This window comes from Ambystoma mexicanum, chromosome 1p (assembly GCF_040938575.1).
Source record: "Ambystoma mexicanum isolate Mex_15411 chromosome 1p, UKY_AmexF1_1, whole genome shotgun sequence".
Classification (NCBI taxonomy): Eukaryota; Metazoa; Chordata; class Amphibia; order Caudata; family Ambystomatidae; genus Ambystoma; species Ambystoma mexicanum.
Window position 1 is genome coordinate 1,506,010,951 of NC_090921.1, and position 21,558 is coordinate 1,506,032,508.

Below are 21,558 nucleotides of genomic sequence, written 5' to 3' on the forward strand. Positions count from 1 at the left end.
TCGATGGGATGGCCCGATGAGGTATTCCATATCTATGACAGGTAATGTCCACAGCTGTGCTGCTTCGGAAAATCTTCGGCGTCTGAGTCCTGCGTCGATGCGCCGTCCCCGAGGACCTCCTCCGACGGCCGACGTCACCCGATGTGATAAGTAGGACGCATGATTCCCGTAGCCTCAGTTGTAGTTTTTTCCCCCGGAACGTCTACCACCAGTTTTCTGCCAGTCAGACACACAAGGCCTTGCGGAATGCAAGCTGCAATCGCGAAAGAAATTCTGCAGCGGGGAAGGTAGGGAGGGAGAGAAGGAATACGTCGTCGGACCATCCCATTGAAAGAACGTTACCAGGTAAGAAAGTAACTTGTTCTTCGAGGGGATTGGGTCCTCCGACGTATACCATATATATGACAGACTCCCAAAGCAGTACCAAGCAAGGAGGTGGGAAAAGAATTTAGAACACAAATTTAGCATGTCCAATCAAATTGCGGAATAAAGGACTGCCTTGCCAAAGGCCAGATCCTGCCCTCTAATGGAATCGAGGGAGTAGTGACGTACAAAAGTATGTACTGAAGCCCAGGTGGCTGCATCACAGATGTGACGAATAGGAACACCCCTCTGCAGGGCAGTAGACGCAGCCACTCCCCTGGTAGAATGGGCCCGCAAGCCACCTGGAGGGTCCTTACCCGCCAAGCGGTAACACTCGGACATAGCTAAAATAATCCGAGACAGTCCGTTTCGTCACAGCTTGTCCCAAACGCTTTCCAGCGTAACCAATGAAAAGTTGATCGTCCACTCTGACCCGGGACATGAGCGAAATATAAAAGCTCAACGCTCTCCTAGGATCAAACCTATGGAGCCTCTCCTCTTCCTTACCAGGATGTGGAGGAGGATAGAACGCCGGAAGAACAACCTTCTGGCTCAAATGAAATCCCGAAACCACCTTCGGAAGAAAGGAAGGACGAACTCTAAGGACAACCCTGTCCTTATGAAACACAGTGACGGGTGGCTTAACTGAAAGTGCCTGTAACTCACTCACTCTGCGAGCGGAAGTAACCGCAACCAAAACACAGTTTTCAGAGTTAACAGTCTCAAAGGGCAAGAATGCAAAGGCTCAAACGGAGCACCCACAAGAAACTTAAGAACAAGGTTCAAATCCCAACCGGGCACCAGAAAAGGTGACGGGGAAACTTTAGTGAGCCCTTTCAAAAACTGAGAAATTAAAGGAATCTTAAAATAGGAACATTCTTCAGACGAGCGCTTAAATATGGACAGCGCCACCAGGTAACCTTTAATGGTCCCCACTTGCAAGCCCCTGTGGGCCAAGGAAAGCAAAAAAGACAGAACCATGGGAATGTCACACTCAAAAGGATCCACATTCTTAACTCTGCACCAGTCGCAGAACTTTCTCCAACGGCAACGGTATAGAGACTTTGTTGCCGGCCGCCTGGCCGAGAGCAACACCTCCATCACGTCTTCAGGGAGGTCCCAATCCTTATACCTCAACCTTTCAGAAGCCAAGCATGAAGGTTGAGGGATCTGACCTCTGGATGGAGAACCTGACCCCCCCAGTCCCGTGAGAGCAGATCGTCTCGGTATGGAAGACGACGTGAAGGGCAGATGGACAAGTCGAGAAGGTCCGGGTACCATGTCCTCCGGGCCCACGCCGGAGCAGTGAGGATCATCCGGGAACCGAACCGCCGTAACCTCTGCAGTACTTGCGGGATGACGGGGACTGGAGGAAACGCGTACAGCAGTGGGAATGACCACTCCACCACGAGCGCGTCTCCTAAGGCCGCTTTTGGAGGAAATTCCCACGAGCAGAACCTTTCGCACTTCCTGTTGACACTGGAGGTGAAGAGATCCACTTGAGGGGTCCCCCAAAGGGCAAAGATCTCCAGGAGAATCTCCCGAGCCAGCTCCCACTCGTGAGAGATCGTGCTCTGCCTGCTCGGAGCGTCCGCCGTCTCCTTGTCGTCTCCGGCCTGATGAACAGCCGAGATCGAAACTTCCTGCTGGATGGCCCAGAACTCGAGCTGCATCGCCTCCCTGCACAGAGGAAGTGACCCTGCCCCCCCCCCCCTTTTTGTTGACGTAGTGCATGGCCACCGTGTTGTCCGTTAGAATCAGGACACTTTCCTCGCACAGTCGGCAGAAAAGCCTTGAGGGCAAGCCTGACGGCCCTCAGCTCCAACAGATTGATATGGAGTCTGGACTCCGACGGAGACCAACGACCGCTGACTGTCAACTCGTTGGCATGAGCTCCCCATCCCGTGAGGGATGCGTCCGTCACGATCGTCACCTCCGGTCAGGGCAGCCAAAATGGGGCCTCCTTCATCAGATTGCCTTCGACGGCCCACCACAGAAGGTCCTGGGCGACCGAGGGCGGCACCTGAACAGGGTCCGACAGCCTGCTGGAGGACAGACCACTGGAGCTTGAGTGCCCACTGCAAAGATCTCATCTGCAGACGAGCCTCTGGCACCAGAAGAATGCAGGATGCCATGAGGCTGAGCAGTCTCAAGAACCCGGACGCTGGGAGATTCTGGGCAAGTTGAAACTTGTGCACAATCTGCTGAATGTGAAGAGCCCTCACCTGGGGGAGGGGGGGGGGACACTGCCCCAGGGATGTGTCGAGCACTGCTCCGATGTACTGGAGCCACTGTGTTGATGTCAAATGGGACTTCTTTAAATTGAGGGAGAAGCCCAGCTTGTGAAGGGAGTGGCAGGTGACGGACAGATGATCCAGTACTTGCTTGGGAGAGCTCCCCCTGATCAACCAATCGTCCAGGTAGACGTGAATCCCCCCTTTCCTGAGATGCGCTGCCACCACCACCATGAGCTTGGTGAAAACCCTCTGGGCGGAGGTCAATCCGAACGGCAGGACCCGAAACTGAAAGTGCGAGTCGCCAACCGCCAACCTCAGGTACTTCTTGTGCTTGGGATGGATCAGCACATGGAAGTAAGCGTCCTTGAGGTCGAGAGACACCAACCAATCCTGAAGTTGAAGGGCCTGGAGGACTTGAGAGAGAGTAAGCATCTTGAACTTGTCCTTCCTGAGGAGTTTGTTCAAACCGCGCAAGTCCATGATGGGCCTCAATCCTCCGTCTTTCTTCGAAATCAAAAAATAAGGGGAATACCATCCCTTGTTCCTCTCCGCTACAGGCACCAGTTCTATGGTGCCTTTCTCCAGTAGGGCTTGAATTTCCTGCGCAAGGAGCGGATCTGGACTCTTCAAAGAGAGGTTCCCAGGTGGATTATCGTGAGGCCTCTCCCGAAAGGGAAGACAGTAGCCGTGGGTTATGATCTCCAGAACCCACACATCTGAAGTAATGGCACGCCACTCTACAAGATGCTGCGCCAGCCTTCCCCTAACCAGCGAACCATGGGACCTGGCCTCATGACTGAGTGGTAGGGGCTGCGGCGTTGCCTGAGGGCAAAGAGGCAACTGCCCGAGCGGCCTTGGCACCTCTGGCACTCTTACGGTGGCCTCTTTGACTGCTAGCTCCTCTCGCTTTACTGAATGATGAGTAATAGTGAAAGGAACCTCCCCTCCATTGTTGTCCCCTAGGACAAAAAGGCAGAGGTTGCCGAACTGCAGCGCCCAACGACTTCGCTGCAGCTTTGGAGGTCTGCAACCTCTCAAGGCTCTCGTCAGACTTGCTGCCAAAAAGATGTTCACCGTCAAAGGGCATGTTGAGGAGCCGGGACTGCACATCAGGAGCGAACCGAGACTTCCGCAACCACGCAAACCAGCGTATTATGGTGCTCGCCGCCATGGACCGGCTGACACAATCTGCCATGTCCAAACCAGACTAAACAGCCTCACACATGGCATCCTTGCCATCCTGATCCATATCAAGGAAACCATCCCATTCGTCCCCTTCAGGAATATGTTCAGCCGCTAATGCAACACAGTTCCACAGAGTGTGTGTGAAATGAGACAAGGCACATGGAGTTGGCCGCCTGAAGCCCCATACATCCTGCAGAAAACAATTTCTTCGCCCAGCCGTCGAAACGTTTGTCGTCCCTATCCAGAGGGATGGTAGGATACCACGTCTGCTTTGCCGGGGCCGTAGCCGCCTGCACCACCAAACTCTCCGGAGTGGGATGCCTGGACAAGTAGCAGGGGTCGCTACTGGCTGGACTGTATTTTCGCGACAAAGACTTGACCACTGCCGGGAGACTCTCCAGAGCAGTCCAAGCCGCTGCCAACCTTCTCTGCAGAGCCATATGAAACGGCAGTACCGGGCCAGTGGGGGGACCAAGATCAAGGATTTCCGTGAGATCACCCTGAACGAACTCCCCTGGGGGAGCCGACCATCCCAAGTACTCGGTCACCGGAGACATAAGGCGCCGGTATGAAGAATCGGCATGAGTGCCAGGCTCCGGAATACAAAACTCAACCTCTGGAGAGGTGTCCAGTCCACTGGCATCATGCAGTGACTGCCTCAGGTCATCAAACTGGCTATGGCCCGAGAGAAGCTCATCTGGTACCGGAACCAAGCCTTCATCAGAGCCTTCATCACCCTCTGAAATGTACTCCAGGCGTTGAGAGGAAGACACCTGGGGACCAAAGCTATGCCTGACCTTAGCCAGAGCCTTTCTAGGGGCTAACCCCGTGCCACAGGGCCCCCTCCGACACCACCGTCTCGAAAGGCGTCGAGGGCGCCGAACAAGTCGGCGCCGGGGTCGACAGAAACGGTGTCGAGCGAATCGGCGTCGACATCAGCTGGAGCGCCGCCAGCATCGACGGCGTCGACACAGGTCTCGAAGCCGGAGCTCCGAGCGGGTCTCTCGACGACCTAGGCGCCGACAGTGTCGACGACCCCCTCAGAGGCGGAGCCTCGAGAGAAATCGTCGACGACCTCGGCACCACAGGCGTCGACGTCTTCTTCTAAGACGGCACAGGATCATGCGTTCGAGTGCGTCGAGGACCGGGACCTGGAACGGGCATGGCAAGAACAGCTACCCTTGTCCGAGCGGGACCTCTCCCGCGAGCCGTGCCGACCTCCCGAGCCCGAAGGCGTACGAGCGGTGTCTCTCGACCGGTGCCGACCGACCCCACTCGGAGGCGCGGACGGATCAGTGCCCTGCGATTCAAGAATCGCTAACATCTGCTTCCCGAACGAAGCCCATTGCTCGGGTGTCGCTTACATGGTGGGATAAGCGACCTGCCGACGGGTGGAGTCCTCGGAAGAGGACGGGGAAGGTGACCGATGCCGGCACTTCCTGGAATGCCTCGAAGAGGCGGAGGAGTGGCGAGACCGACTCCTGGAAGGAGACCCACTGGACTTCCGACGATGACGTGGAGAGTCGCCTCTCGAGTCATCCATCGAAAGCCCCGTAGACCTCGACTTCCGGGGCTTAGACACCCGACCTACCGACAGCTTTTTCTTGCGTTCCCGCAAGGCCTTGGCCATGAGCAGTCGACACAGTCCGTATCGTGGGCCTCCCCGAGGCACCAGAGGCAGGCGTCGTGCGAGTCCGTGACCGACATCTTGGACCCACAGTCCCCGCATTTCTTGAAGCCCTGACGCGGGGTTGAAGACGAAGTAGATATCGCCATGAACAGGTCTTCACAAAAACCAAACCGGTTCAACGAACCGAGAAGAATACAGCAAACTCCAAAGAGTCGAGGAGCGCCGAGATTCACGAAGCGAACACGTTTGCGGAAAAAACGGAACTGAGGCTACGGGTGTCCTACTTATCACATCGGGTGACGTCGGCCGTCGGAGGAGGTCCTCGGGGACGGTGCATCGACATCATCGACGCAGGACGCAGACGCCGAAGATTTTCCGAAGAAGCACAGCTGTGGACATTACCTGTCATAGATATGGAATACGTTGGAGGACCCAATCCCCTCGAAATGGGTTAAATACCAATATAGAAGTATTAGAAATAACAAAATAAATGAGAAAAGAACACATGATGTAGCTTAAGACAAGGGTAGCTTAATACCAGTAATATGATGGCACTAAGAGACACCAATTGCACTTTACAAAAACAATTGGTACCAATGCTTTTTTTTATGACTATCGGACTGAAAAGTACCAGTTGCCACGCTTATCAACCTAAGTTGTTAAAAAACAAAATATATCAGAACACACTGGTTAACAACCAGAAGGTTTAATAAAAATAACTAATCAAGGAAACGATCTACCACAAAGAGCATGCTGCAGATTTAACATGTTTTAGCCATGCAAACTGAATTAATGATTCTCACCCATAATGGATAACACTACTAGCATAAAGTGAAAGAAGCTCACTGAGATAAAGACCAAAGCGTAAAAATCCAAACTACATTCAGAACGAAGTGGAGATGAATTTCTATAGTTTTGCACCACCGGGCAGTGGGATGATACACAACACGTCTGAGGTTATTGACGAGTGAGGATTACAATAATATGGGATGAAAATATGTTTTAGATACTCACGGTGAATAAGGGTGTGTTCTAGGTGCGATCGATCGCTGTGGTCCTGTCTGCAAAACTTCTTGTGGTGACATCATCACAAAGAATTGCCCTATGCATAAAAAAAGGTTGTTTCAACAAAGGTTACATATCAAACATCCCTATAAAGTAAGCAACCAGCTTGCTATAACAGGCTCAGCTGACCAATTAAAAACATGTTTATCTAATTTTAAACATTTTAATAGGACCCGATCATCCAATAACTAAAAAGCATGATCCGCTTACTGTGAAAGCACGCAGGTCGCTGAATCGTCCTCGAAAGTGGGAAGCCCATTAGCATGTCAAACAACAGCACAAGTATTCAAATTAGTACGGATTACACTCGTAATGAGCGCTGCTCTCAGCAAGGTCTACATGACCACTGCATTATCATTCCGACTTAGTGCACACTAGAGAAGTATTCAAGAGATGTGTATTGTTTGATGCTTGATAAGAATTAATAAACCCAGGATTGAAGAGGACCATTACAAGGTCAAGACAAGAGTCCGCTCAAGGGCATTGTGCACATATGTGAATACTAGTTTGGCTTATCGCCACTGTGAAAACATGACTAATGAACACTGTCAATATAAGTTTGGAGCTTAGATTAGCATTTTCAATGACAATAATAATAATTGTATAATGTTTAGGACAAATCTCTCAATTTGTTTGGAATTGAAGTCTTTCTTGATCTGCTCATGTACAATTGAACACGCATCATTGCTAAAATACTTAAGGCGGCTAACAGAATTGCTTGATCTATTATTGACATGCGCATGGATCAGGGAGTATATTTTTTCGGTTTCCTTTGGTAATAGGCGGGGGCTAAGCCTATATACACATGCCCAAGCAGCAGTCAACAGGTAAACGTATTTCCTATGCGCAGCTGAACTGAGTTTGCCCTATGGAAAGTCCTACAAAGAATTGCTGATACATAAAAAAAGGTTGTCTCAACAAAGGTTATGCATCAAACTTCCCTTTAAAGTTACCAACAGCAGACTATAACAAGCTCAGTTGACCAATTAAATAAGTGTTTACCTAGTTTTAAACATCATTTCAATTGGACCCGATCATCTAATAACTAAAAAGCATGAGAGCCTTCTGAGCTATTTTAACAATGTTTAAAATTCACAATTAGAAGTTATTGAAAGGTATCGACTAATGCGGTCAATTTCATGACATCCCTGGAAGGATAAATCAGATAAAACAAAGGCATAGTTCTAACCTAAGGGTAAGAATCTAAAATAAGGCTGTACAATTGGAAATTCACATCCCCATACTTGGCAACTCCTACTAATAAAATAATGTTTGTATTTTAGCAATTGTACTCACTTGCATCACTTTTACCTGCTACGTCATCCCAAGCAGGCCATGACATAAGCACTCTAAAGGTTAAGGTCTATTACAGAGAAGAACAAGTTACTTACCCCTGGTAACGTTCTTTCGACTGGATGTTCCTCCAAGGTATTCCTCATCTTTGACATGTAATGTCCAGCTTCGGCTGCATCGGAATTTTTTTCCGGCAGATTGTGCCCTGCGTCGATGGCGTCGAGTCGATGCCCCTCGGAGGTCTCCGTTGAGGGTGACGTCATCCTATGTTATAAGTATCTTGCACGGCACCCGTTGGACTCAGTTCTGTTTTTCCCCTCCCTTTGTGTATCAGAAGTGCCCACAAACACGGACAGGACGGTACTCAGCCTTGTTGGAGAGAAAGCTGTAATAGCATGGCAAACTCAAAAGAGGGGTAGGTTGGGAGGGCGATGAGGAATACGTTGGAGGAATATCCAGGGGTAAGTAACTTGTTCTTCAAATGGATTGTGTCCCCCAACGCATTCCTCATTTTTGACAGACTCCCAAAGCAGTGTACATGATAGGAGGAGGGTGCAGAATTTAGACATGCTGAATTAAGGACTGCCTTGCCAAAAGAGACATCCTGAGTGTGGGAAGCATCCAGAGAGTAATGCCTGGTAAACGTGTGTATGGATGACCATGTTGCAGCATCACAAATGTTCTTAATAGGGACACCTCCCAATTAACCCGAACACAGCCCGGGACGCGGTTCGGCTCGTTTGGAACTAGCATGGCATCACTCAGTGTGCCCGCCAATGCATGAGGCTCCAGCAGAGTGTTGGCGCCCTCATGGAAGACACGGATTTGCTTTGGGACTTTGCTCAACACAGGATTAACGCCTTGCGTGATACCTTTTGTGAGAAGTCTTCCTCGATTTGAGCGTCAGGCCACACTTTTGGAACTCCACTTTTTGGAATCTGCGAGCCTCGCACAAGCTCCTTGCAGTGCAGTTGCTCCATACTCGACACCTACACGAAGGGCGAGTTTTTCTTCAGTGACTACAGTAGCACCCCTTTGCAAGAGCGACATCCGTAGGTCCAGATGAAGGTAGCCTTTACTGCCCGCAGAAACGTCTTTGGACACGCAATCTAGTTGCGGCCCACCTCAAAACACCAGGAATACATCTTCCGAAGTTGACCGAGGACTGGTCTCTACACACCCAAAGTACTCATAAATTGACCTTTGAGTCCACCAGGACACTATTTATTCTCTTCTTCTTTTGAATTGGCTCAGTATTTGAATTAGCTTACTTTGAAGCTACAGGACTAGGAACTTCTCTCATATACCAGTTTTCTAGAGGTTGGACTCTTGTGGGTGGTTTATTTACTTGTCTCCGTACACCACATAGGACTATGGCAGCCCTAGACAGTAATGTATCATGTTTATAGAACAAAGGGTGTTGTTCTAGACTTGTGGTTTTTGTGTATTTGAAATGAACTCTGTTTACAAATACTTTCCTTTGTTATGTTTTGGGCATGGTTTGTGACGCTTGTTTTGTTCTCATCAATGCCTACAAGAACTTATATGTATGTTCACCATTTGCTGGTAAAAATCTGTAATTCAATATGCACACCATTTATTGGTGAATACCTTAAAATTGAAATTGTTTGACATCTAAAAATGCTTTCTACATTTCTAATTAAATAATGGCTACTAAGTCAATACAGTAGTCAGAGTTTTTTTGCTCGTTCACTTCAGATTGGTGCTTTTTTCTCCAAATGGGTCAGCCAAGGATATAGATTCATTGATCTATCCAGAGCTTCTCCTGGGTTCAACTGTTATTGCTCTTGGAGGCCAACTTTACATGAGCCTCATCTCTAAGGAAGTAATCACATGAAAATTAGAAGTGTGCCAAATAACCCATATGGGCAGGTCAGCTCTCCCCTTGTGTACTAGGGCAGACAAAATGGCCATGTCTCTGGTGGAATGAGCATGGAAACCCTCGGAGGGTCCTTTCCTGCCAGTCTGTAGCATTCCGAAATAGCTAGGATGATCCACCTAGACAAGGTCTGTTTGGAAACAGCCTGGCCTAGGCTGTGTCCTGTATACCCTACAAAGAGTTGGTCGTCCAATCTCAAATTGGACATCTTGGAAACATAAAAGTACAATGCTCTCCTAGGATCCAACCGATGTAGCCTTTCCTTGTCCTTACTAGGATGTGGAGGAGGATAGAATGCTTGTAGCACAATTTTCTGCCATAGGTGAAACTCCGAAACAACCTTAGGCAAAAAGGAGGGCTTTACCCTCAACACAACCCTGTCCTTGTGGAATTTAGTAACGGGTGGCTTGGAAGATGGCGCTTGCAATTCGCTCACTCTTCTCGCAGATGTAAGAGCAACCAACAGTATTGTCTTCAAGGTCAACAATCTCAAAGGATATGAGTGCAATGGCCCAAAAGAAGCACCCATCAGGTTGGGGTCCCATACCGGATCCTGAAATGTAGAAGTTGGGAACACATTTGTGAGCCCTTTTAGAAATGGAGTGAACAGAGGGATCTTAAAATAGGAACAGTCCTCTGGAGAGCACTTAAAAATGGACAGTGCTGCTAGGTACCCATTAATGATACCAACCGGTAAACCTTTATGTGCTAAAAAAGCAGAAAGGATAGAACAATCTGGTGTTGTGCACTGAAAAGGATCAACATTCTGATCTCTGCACCAGCCACAAAACGTATTCCAACGGCAACGGTACAGAGACTTTGTTGCTGGCCTTCTAGCCGAAAGCAACACCTCCATCACGTCATCCGGAAGGTCCCAATCCTTGTACCTCAACCTTTCTGAAACCAAGCGTGAAGGTTGAGAGTATTGACCTCTGGATGGAGAACTCGACCTTCTTCTTGTGAGGGAAGATCCTCTCTTTGTGGAAGACGTATCAGAGGACAGATGGACAAATCCAGAAGGTCCGGGTACCACGTTCTCCTGGCCCAATCCGGGGAAATGAGGATCATGCGGTTCCCGAACCTCCTCAACTTCCTGATTACTTGAGGAATGACGGGGACTGGAGGAAACGCATACAGCAGCGGGAATTCCCAATCCACCACAAACACGTCTCCTAGAGCTCTTCTCTGAGGAAATTCCCTTGCGCAGTACCGCTCGTACTTCTGGTTGACACCGGTCGCAAACAGATCCACTTGAGGGGTTCCCCAAAGGGCGAGGATCTCTTGAAGGACTTCCTGAGCTAGATCCCACTCGTGGGAGACTGTGCTCTGCCTGCTCAGAGCGTCCACTGCTGTGTTCTCCTCCACGGCCAGGTGAACCGCTGACAGGGAGATTCCTTCTTGAATAGCCCAGTACCAGAGCTGCATTGCCTCTCTGCACAGTGGTAGTGACCCTACGCCTCCACTTTTGTTGAGGTAGTGCATGGCTACTGTATTGTCCGACATTATCAGGACATTCTTTCCCAGTGCAGAGGGCAGAAAAGCCTTCAGTGCTAGTCTGATTGCCCACAGCTCCAAAAGATTGATGTGTAGTTTGGACTCTGATGGAGACCAACGACTGCTGACAGTCAAATCATTGGTGTGAGCTCCCCACCCCCTGAGTGAGGCGTCCGTCACTACAGTGATCGCCGGCCATGGTTGCCAAAAGTGTTCACCCTTCAGAACATTATCCTTGCAGGCCCCTCCACAGCGGTCCTTGGAGACTCAGATCGGAATGTGAAGGCAGTCCGACATCCGTCCCGAGAACGGGACCATTGTGACCGGAGAGCCCATTGAAGGGATCTCATCCTCAAGCGAGCCTCCGGCACCAGGAAAATTCAGGATGCCATGAGGCTGAGCAACATCAAGAACTGGAAGCCCGGAAGATCCCGGGCATTCTGGAATGTTGTCACTTTCTGGAGAATGTTTTGAGCCCTCACCTTGTGTGGCCAGCACTTTCCCAAGGAAGTGTCTAGAACAGCCCTGATGTACTGGAGCTGTTGGGAAGGTGTCATATGGGACTTCTTGAAATTGAGGGAAATGCCCAGTCTGTGAAGAGAGTGGTAGGTAACGTTGAGATGATCTAGGGCTTGTTCGGGAGAACGTGCCGTGATCAGCCAATCGCCCAGGTAGGGTTAGACCCAAATCTCCCCCCCTCTCCTGAAATGTACTGCCACCATCAGCTTGGTGAAAACCCTCGGGCCGGAGGTCAACCGAAAGGCAGGACTCTAAATTGATAGTGTTAGCCGCCAACAGCGAACCTCAGGTATTTTCTGTGCTTGAGATGGATTGGCACATGAAAATAAGCATACTGAAGGTCTAATGACACCAACCATTCCTGAAGTTGGAGGGTCTGAAGGATCTGAGAGAGAGTGACGATCTTGTTCAAGTATCAGAAGCCCAAGATGGGTCTCAGTCCCCCCCCCCCCTCCTTTTTGGGAATAAAAATATATGGGGAATACCAACCCTTGTTCCTCTCCGCTACAGGAAATGGCTCGATGGCGCCTTTCTCTAGGGTTAACATTTCCTGCACAAGGAGCGGATGCAGAATCCTTAAAGAGCGTTTCCCTGGTGGATTGACCTGAGGCTTCTTGATAAAGGGAAGGCAGTAGCCGTGGGCTATTGTTTTCTGAAGTAAGGGCTCGCCATTCTTCGAGATGCTGAGACAGTCAGCCCCCCTCCCCCTCCACTGGTGAACCGTGACTGAAGCTTTTAGAGTGGTTTTGAAGCGGCTGTTGCAGAGGCCGATGGTAAAGAGGCCGTTGCAGGAGCTTACTTGGCACCTCTACCTTGTCCACCACAAGGGAACTTAGGTTGGCCCCTTTGACTGGCCATTTCTCTTGCCTTTCCAAATGAGGAGTAATAATGAAAGGATCTACCCCTCCATAGTTGTCCACTAGCACGAAAAGGCTGAGGCTGCCTAACGGCGGCACCTAAAGATTTGGCGGCAGCTTCTCAAGGCTCTCTGTTACGCTCACCTGGTTCCCACAGGGGCGTCTATCGGACTCGGACAGCTGCGGTCCCCGCCAATGTGATGCGTAGTGCAGAGATGACAGTTTGGACTGGCCTGCCTAATCTCGGCTGCTTGACCTGTAGAAGTATTCTCCTGCAAGTGGATAAAGGGATTTAGCCACCCGTGGATTTTAGTGATGGGGCCCCCCCACTGTTCTCGTTCTCCCCACTAGTCACCTGCGATATCCCCTTTTAGTAACCTCACCTTATGTTTTTAAATGATGAGCTCTCCATCCTGCGTGGCATGCAGGGGCGCGTAGATACCAGTTACTTCATTGGTTTGAAGGTACTGGATGAGTTCCGGGAGAATATTGACTCCTGGGTTTATAAAGTTCAAAGAGTTCAATATTTCCGATGTTCACTCTTGTTCCATTCCCTTGTTGAATTGCAGCTAAAAATATTGTCTGGAGGCAGCTGATGGCGTTCAGTTAAGAGTCTGTATTACCCAACACTGTCCGGTAAAAGTTGCATGAGTTTAACTTGTTTCTCTCCCTTTATAGGCGCGGCATAAGAAGATGTGGCGTATTAGAGGGTAATGCCTCTGGTGGTATATCAGGTAAGCCTATGGTGGTAAAAGTGATTGCATTTGTCAACTCTCTTGGGTCACCTTGTTATTCCTTTTGTTTTTTCCCAAGGTGCTGGAGTTCGCCGAAGAAAATGATGGAGGCAGCACCGAGTCGAAAGATGCTGTGGACTGGTGAGTATGACGCGACGCTGCTGCTGGCGATGCGACGCGTGCTGAAGTAATGTCCTTTCAGGCTCGGAGACGTGCTGGATCCGGAATCAGGTAAGGAATTAAAATAATGTCTGTGATCTAACCTTTTCTCCTTCTTTCCCCTTTTTCTAGGAGCTCCGGATTCGAGGCGGGCGTGGCAAAAGACTGGATGCTGACTTGCAGGCACAGTGAGCGTTACACTGCAGAATAACGCGAAGCGTGTGCTGCTGTTCGGGTGTGGTTTAAAATAGCCTCCAAAGTAGTTCCAGGTAAGAAGTTCCACAGAACCACACCCGAGTAAAAAATAGTTCCTGTAATAAAATAGTCCCATCCAGGCCTCACGTTGGCTTGGATTCATTTGTAGCATGGTCTGCATGAGGTAAGTAATGTCTATGAGCCTGGCACCTATGGCGCCGGGACTGAACCCAAACAGCCCCCAGTCGGGGCTGCTCGGGTTTTAATAAATATCTGGATGCCTGCTCCCGGGGCTGATGGACTCAATCCGGATGCCCGGGGGTAGGCAACATGACACTCTCGTCAGCCTTGCTGCCAAAAAGTGAGACCCCTCAAATGGCATGTTGAGAAGACAAGCCTGCACATCCGGTGCAAAACCCGACTTCCACAACCACGCAAATCTGCGTAGCACGGTGCTCGTGGCCATGGATCTGCTGACACTATACACAGAATCCAATCCAGACTGGAGGGACTCACATGGCCTCCTTGCCGTCCTTAAAAGCCAGGAAGCCATCCCCCTCTTCCCCTTCTGGAATATGCTCCGCCGCCATGGAGATGCACTCCCACAGAATGTATGAAAATTTAACAAGCACACAGGTGGAGTTGGCTGATTTCAACGCCATACTCCCCGCCGAAAATACCTTCCGTGCCCATCCATCTACATGCTTATCGTCCCTGTCAGGAGGGATGGTAGAGTACGCGGACTGCTTGGAGGTAGCTGTAGCTGCCTGGACCACCAGACTCTCGGCAGGGGGGTGTTGCGACAGATAGCCGGGGTCGCTACTGGAGGGGCGGTATTTTCGTGTCAAAGATTTGTCCACCCCCTGATTAGTCTCCGGGGTCTCCCAATTCCTGGCCACCCTTTTTTGAAGAGCCACATGGAACGGTAATACAGGATCAGTAAGCATAGCCCTGTCCAAAATATCAGTAAAATCATCCTGATCATAAGGGGCTGGAGGTCTGGACCAGCCCAAGTACTCCACCACCTTAGACATAAGGTGTCTATAGGAAGAGTCGGCATGTTCCCCAAGTTCAGGTCTGCCAAACTCTAGCTCAGGAGATGTATGAAGCCCACTTGCATTATGCAAAGTGAGACACACAGGTCTAGCATTTTGCTCACCTCCAAAATGAGGCACTCCGGCACATTAGGTGTCCCATACTGCAGCCAAAAGGGGACCTCCTCCTCTTCCTCCGAACGGTCGTCCTCCTCAAAGATAGAAATGAGGTTCCTAAAAAATCTTTTTTAGGAAGAGGGGCAAAAGCTTTTTCTGCCATAGAGCCTAGAGGCTTTGACTGTGTCGAAGGTGTCGACTTAAATTGAGCCACAACCTTCCTAGGAGGATCCACAGGTTCCAGCGGCTGAGCCTGGAAACCAGACACCACTGGCTTCGACAGCTTCAGCGTTGACGACTTCGGCATCAACGGTGTGTATGTCAACAACGGCGCCGGCAGCCTGACAGTCGAAGATGCAACCAGCACCAACAACGGCGTCAATGGCCTTGAGGGCTTCGAAGGCCTCGATGATGTCAGAGACCGTGACCTTTCTCTCCGCTTCGAGTGATCTTGCAATCCCTTGTCCCGAGGCCTTGAGTCCGTTCGATGAGGATCACGCCGAATACCCGGGCTCGAGGGCGCGCGAGTATTGGGCCGAGACCGCTCCTTGCCGGATTACATAAAAGGCACCGACGGAGCCTTGCCCGGTCTCTCAAAAATCTTAAACATCTCCATCCGGAAAGCTTCCCACTCCACCGGTGTCAATGACTTATACGGGCAGGTCACTCTCGAGGGTAGCGCCTGCTGAAGATGACGAGGAAGGTGACCGGCGGTGCCTTCGCTTCGACCGCTTCTACGAGTACAAAGAGTGACGGGAACCACTATGTGACCGTGAGCGCTTGGACTTCTTCCGACGAGGAGCGTTGCCCCTCGACCCGTTGGTTGAAGCCCCAGCCGGTCGGGATTTACGGGGCTTAGACACTTTGCCTACCTGCAATTTCCCTTTCGTTCCCGCAAGGTCTTCCCCATCATGGCTTGACATTTGGAACAAGTATCCGTCTTGTGGCCCTCGCCCAGGCACCACAGACAGAAGCGATGCGGATCCGTTGTCGACATCTTGGAGCCGCATTCATTACACTACTTGAACATGGAACGAGGGGTCGTCGGAGTGGAAGACGAAGGCACTGACAGAGAAAATTGAATTAGTAGTACTTCAGAAGTATGAGGCACGCTGAGTTTCACGAAGCAAACACGTTTGTGGAAAAACAGAACAGAGGCCAACGGGCGCGGTGTGTGCTACTTATAATATCAGATGACATCACCCTCGACGGAGGCCTTCGAGGGACATCGACTCTACACAATCACCGCAGAGCACCCGCTGCCGAAAAAAGTTTACAAAGCAGCCGAAGCTGCACATTACATGTCAAAGATGAGGACTACGTTGGAGGACAATCCATTCGAAATCATGTTCTGCTTCTCTAAAAACGTTTATGCAGTAAACGCATTTACCAATAGTTGACTCTGCTTACTTGGCAGTGCTACAAAGGAATTATCAATAGAGAAGAAAAAAGGTGCTTTCTGGAACACTTGAACAGATCTGCGGCAGCACTATTGTAGCATGTAAACAACGGGTAGGCAAGATCATCCTTTTTGCTGCTTTTTAGCCTCATTCTAGGAGGCGCCCCCCTCCTCCCAAGGATGTGTTTGTGTTCCTGACTTCATTTTGGGAAAGTGAAGCTCGTTATCCTCATTTATCACTTTAACTAATTTCTTTGCACAACACTGGCCAGTCCCGGTGGCTGCCCTGGTAAGGGACCCTGCATCCACTTTTCTAGGAACCCTAATCAACGTCCCCTCTGGAGTTATGTCATGAATGGCATTTGGCTGCCCCTTCAGGATTTGAGGACTGTCAAATATTTGAACATTGGTCACATGGTGAAACGAGATCCGGTGTAGCCCCCATTCCTGTTTTGTCTACATCTGGAGAGAACCTGGGGCTATTCCTCAGTCAACCACATATTCCTGAAACAGAAGCTGTGCGGGACAAGGATGCTGCCATAGACCCTCCTAAAGCATTTTTGCATGCAGGCCATGCAAGTGAAGCTTGGCCTCCTCTCTCGACCAGAGGAAGCCTGTTCAGAAGGTTCCCTTCATTGAGTCGGTGGGAACAACTCACTGCCCTTCACTGTATCATGAGACTCCCCTAAATCTCTATACCAAATGTTGCTCATCCAGAAAAGGGGGTACATCTGTGAACTGAACACAGTAGTCCTTTATTCCCGCTTCTCCATTCGGCAATCTTGTTGTGGGAATCCATTCTGTTTGCCCTGCTGCTCCTCTTGGTCACTGGACTGAGCTGATCGTTGGAGCTGTTTCCTGCTGCCCTACTTTGCATTGCATGTGACCTGTTGAAAAGCTCACTACAGAGCCTGCTCCACTGTTAATGCATCTTCTATGCTATTGTTTGTCATGGGTTCCTGGAAAGAGGTTGTTCTTTGTTGAGTGTCCCGAGTTCCTGGTCCTGTTATTTTCTGTACCCAGAAGTCCATCAATGGATACCTGTACCTACCACTGCACCCACAACCCCAGGGCACCTTCTGCAGAATCTACCAGTGCAAGTAGGCACCCACGGTTCTCTGGGCTTGCCTTCAGTCACTGGTCTTCAAGTGAGCATGCATTTCTCTCTTGGTGTCCACACCCAGCTCCAATATTTGTACCTTGGACTAAAGGCCTCAGGGTGCAGCCAAACTCCTCTTCTGCTTTGTGGTAGAACCTAGGCCTGAGAATAGTCTGTGGAGTCCTCCCAATTTCCTTAACTCAGTGGCTGCCCTGAGACATGCAAGGTCATACAGATCTATGGTGAAACCATACCTACAGCCTTTGTCCTACTGTTTCCTTTAGGAGAACATTTCTGCTTCTTTAAACAACTCCTTAAACTAACTTGACAAAGCTGCCAGACATTTCTGAAATTGATACATGTTTTTGTTGGGGCACTGAAGCTGCCTTTCCTCTTGTAGAATAAGCATGAAATCTGAGGGACAGCGAGCCCCTGAAGTTCAATAGATTGCATATTGAAGAAAACAATGCACATGACGGAGATGACTTTAGCTGCCATTTTTCCAGGAGCTAAATCACCAAAGATGACACAAAGATGACACAAAGATGGGCGGGATGCCTGAAAAAGGATGTACTCTAAAGTGCACATCCAATTGGGAAACACTTCCTCAGCTGAGGAAGAATGAGGCTCGGGTTACAAAAACAGCAACCTTTTTCTTGGTTGAGATGAAAATCTCGAAGAATGTAAGGAATAAAGGTTGTAACAGCTCTCAGGGCCACCTTATTCCCGTCAAAGACTAAATAATATTCTTTGGAAATCAGAGATTGAACCTCACTAGTCTGGTAGATCTTATGGCCACTAAAAACACGATTTCATGAAAGAAGATCCAGGTCACAAGTCGCCATGGGCTTGAACAGTTCATGCATTAAAAAACGCGAAACCACATTCTAGCAGAAGGTTATAAATGAAGCAAAACAATCAAAATGGTCCTTTAAGTCTACTGGAGAATTCAAATAAGGAGCAATAGCTGATGAATTGTACTTACACAAATCACTGAGGATACCTGTGCCAGCCAAACAAGACAAATGACATAACATTGTCCAAAATAGCCAGAAGGAGGTTACTTTTTGTATCGAAAGCACAACATCAAAAACAAAGTAATTTGCTCTCACATTGTTTGCATGTGCACGGTTTTCCGGTGGATGCCATAATGTGCAAAGTTTCCTTGAACAATCTTAAAATGAAAATAAGTTAACAGCTCAGGAAACGGGCTCTCAATTACAGAAAAGATAGGGAGGGCTGCCGTTTGCACACGCTGCACTATCAAAATGAGTCAATCTGACAGAAGTCCTGAATTTCTACAGAATCCTCAGAAGAAGTCTGAGAAAAGGCATATCACACATCTTGGACCAAACCAAGTAATCTCCCAGAAAGTTAAGTCCCACGCCTAGACAGCATATGTAAAATGGAAATTGAGCATTATGGAAAGTTGCAAACAGATCCATCGCTGAGATTCTACAATGCAAAAAGGTAATTGGAGCCATTTTGGGATTGAGCATCCATTTGTGTGGAGCATGATAGAGCCTTCTGGTGACCTATTCCCCGAAGGCTTATTTATAACACCCCAGCTGGCCAGAGAGAGAAAGTACCACATCCCTTGACACATTCATCTACTTCAGACTCCGGTACACTCCTCAGAAACTGTTCCCAACATTCCCCCCAACAACCAAACACATGGGACCTACTACACAATGTGATTCAGGCGAAAGGCGAAGGGAGGTCAGTCTCGTCGATTTATAGATCCCTACTAACGGACACGGTAACCACAGACACCTGATGGGAAAAAGCTATCCAAACCACGATATCCAAAGAAGTCTGGGCATACATCCTCCGACAGACCCAAAAAGTAGCATTGAATACTCATTTCAAACAAATTCACTTCAATTTTGTACACCAGACATACAATACCCCAGCTAAAAAATGCAGGCAGCAACCAGAATCTGCAGCAACATGCGAGAGGTGTGGCACCATGGCAGCTGACTTTTTCCATCTCGCCTGGGACTGTCCTGAGGTGTCCCGATTCTAGACCCAAGTAATACAAACAGCAGCGATAATAGGGGAGGATATGTTACCAGACCCTACTGTAGGCCTCCTTGGCTTACCCAAACACCTGCCACCCGAGACGAGGAAACTAGCAGCGCTTCTCCTGGTGTTAGCACGCAGAAGAATCGCTCTGACATGGGTCGAGGACCAATCCCCGCCCTAGCGGCGTGGTGAAATGACACTCTATTGCCAAGATGTCGAAACAGAATTTGTAAGAACACTACCTCTATACACACCCCCCCTGGATATATGGGGCCCTTATATAGCATATCTGCTTTCATCACCCGAAAAAAATGCTTCTGACACACAAACTCAAACAAATCATAGTGGTCATCATCCAACCTGAGAAGCAGTCGAATTCGAATCGCAGATTGAAGACGAGGAAACAGCAACCTAAATACTGAACACTGTTGGGGGGGAGGTATCAAGGGGTGGGCAACAAGGCGCAAGTTGTTGTTATAACCAATAAGGGTGGTTTGTTGGTATTTGTTTGAAAATTCCAAAAATAACGTTTAAAAAAAAAAAAAGGTGCAATGTGCTGTAAACCGGATGATGTTAACATTCATCCATCACGCAATAAATGCAACACATTCAATCCAAAAAAAAAAATTAAAAAATTGAGCCTTCTGAGGACAACCACTTTGATGATCTTCACACCTTCCAAGTTTACTGCCTGAATAGTCAGCTGAAGTTTAAACACTGATTCGCAGATTTCTCTCGTTATACTGCAGAGATTTAGCAACAAAGTACCACTGTTTGTTGAGGTAGAAGACCTTGGCCATGTTGTCCAAGACCACCTAAACCACCTTACCCCGATACAAAGGAAGACATACTTAAAAGGCTAAGAAAACTGTCTTTGTTCAGGTAGCATATGTGCCAAGACTTTTCTATTGGCCCTCACAGACCAGGAGTCCGGTGGTGCTAACAATGAGCACCCTAACCATACACTGAAGAGTCAGTAAATTAAATATTGTGAAGAAGCTGATGGAAAGGAGTGCCTATAAACAGATTGTTCTTCAGAAAACGCCACTGAATGGAAGGGAGTAATGACAGAGGGATGTTAGGCAAGATTGGATGCAGTAACCCTGTGGGAGACTACACCAGCTTTGTCCTCTTGGTAATAAGTAAAGCACCTATTGGTATAGGTCTGTACTACACAAGTTGGTAGAGTGACTGAGTAGCCAGGCTTATCTCAAGAAGGGTAAATGTGAGCTGTAGAAAAGTAAAACAGACTCACAATTACAAGTATCCAAATAACACTTATGCTCAAGGTTTTCTAGTAAAATAATTATTCATTTATTTAATGGTCAGTTTAAAATAAGCTTTCTTTAGAAAGGACAATGTGCAACAATAAAAATACACTTCATAACACTTCCTCAGATGTAAGATAAGCAAGTAGATACCCTTTTGGGATGCCTCTCACACACTTACTACACCCTGAGGTGACTTTAATTACTAGGGCAATGTTGGCATTGATATATCACTTTTTACACTTAATATAATTCTGAGGTTTTGGAAAAGGAAAATGTTAGGGAAGGAAAAAGGTTAAAACGGTTAAAAGGTTCTCGGAGCATGTGAAAACTTTTCAATCTCTCAATGAAGTCTAGGTTAGATCTATCCCAGCAATACAAGTTAAACGTATGCACCACCTATGAGAGACAGTTAAAACCAAAGTCAATGGGTCAGAAGAGTCTGCAGGGAGTCAGGACAGCCAAAGCCAATTTGAACAATGTCTAGGGAGCTGAGACACTTTTTTTTTAGATAGCACAAAAGTCTTGCACAATAGAGTTGGTTGCAAAAGAATCACTGTTGGGCTACAAGCTGTTAGACTTTTGAAGGGCAGATCGTGAATCAACTCTGCAAAAAGCAGCTACTCCAAGTCTCCAGTGAGAACAAGCAAGCTACAGACAAAAGAGGTAAGTACCCCTTAGTCAAGACAGTACCTTAGGTTTGAAGAAGAGGATCCAGCTGGCTTCGGTTCTGGTTGCAGTCGTGCATATCCTGGGTTCCTGGGCCTCAGTCATGGGGACAAGAGGGAGGACGTCTGGAGGACTCCTGCACTACAGTTTGAAGGTCGTCAGCGACTACGGGCTCTCAGATCAGCAGCACTTCAAAGTTTCAGCAACCGGCAAAACACCACCACTGCGGTTCTTGCACACTTGATGGGCTTCCCTTGCTTCTGGGGTTCAGCACTCTGGTCAGGTGGGTCAGGCTTGGGTCGTCCTGCTTCAGGAG

At 48.7% G+C, this 21,558-nt stretch overlaps 1 protein-coding gene across 5 annotated transcripts in view; it reads right to left on the bottom strand.

The window, feature by feature from the left end:
- The window catches only part of USF1 (upstream transcription factor 1), a 1,351,219-nt gene that overhangs the window by 747,206 nt on the left and 582,455 nt on the right, over positions 1–21,558 (bottom strand). For all 5 annotated transcript variants that reach the window (XM_069607201.1, XM_069607199.1, XM_069607200.1 and 2 more), the window contains one exon: positions 6,430–6,517. In XM_069607201.1, coding sequence (XP_069463302.1) covers positions 6,430–6,517 — 88 coding nt within the window. The remainder of the gene's footprint in view (positions 1–6,429; positions 6,518–21,558) is intronic.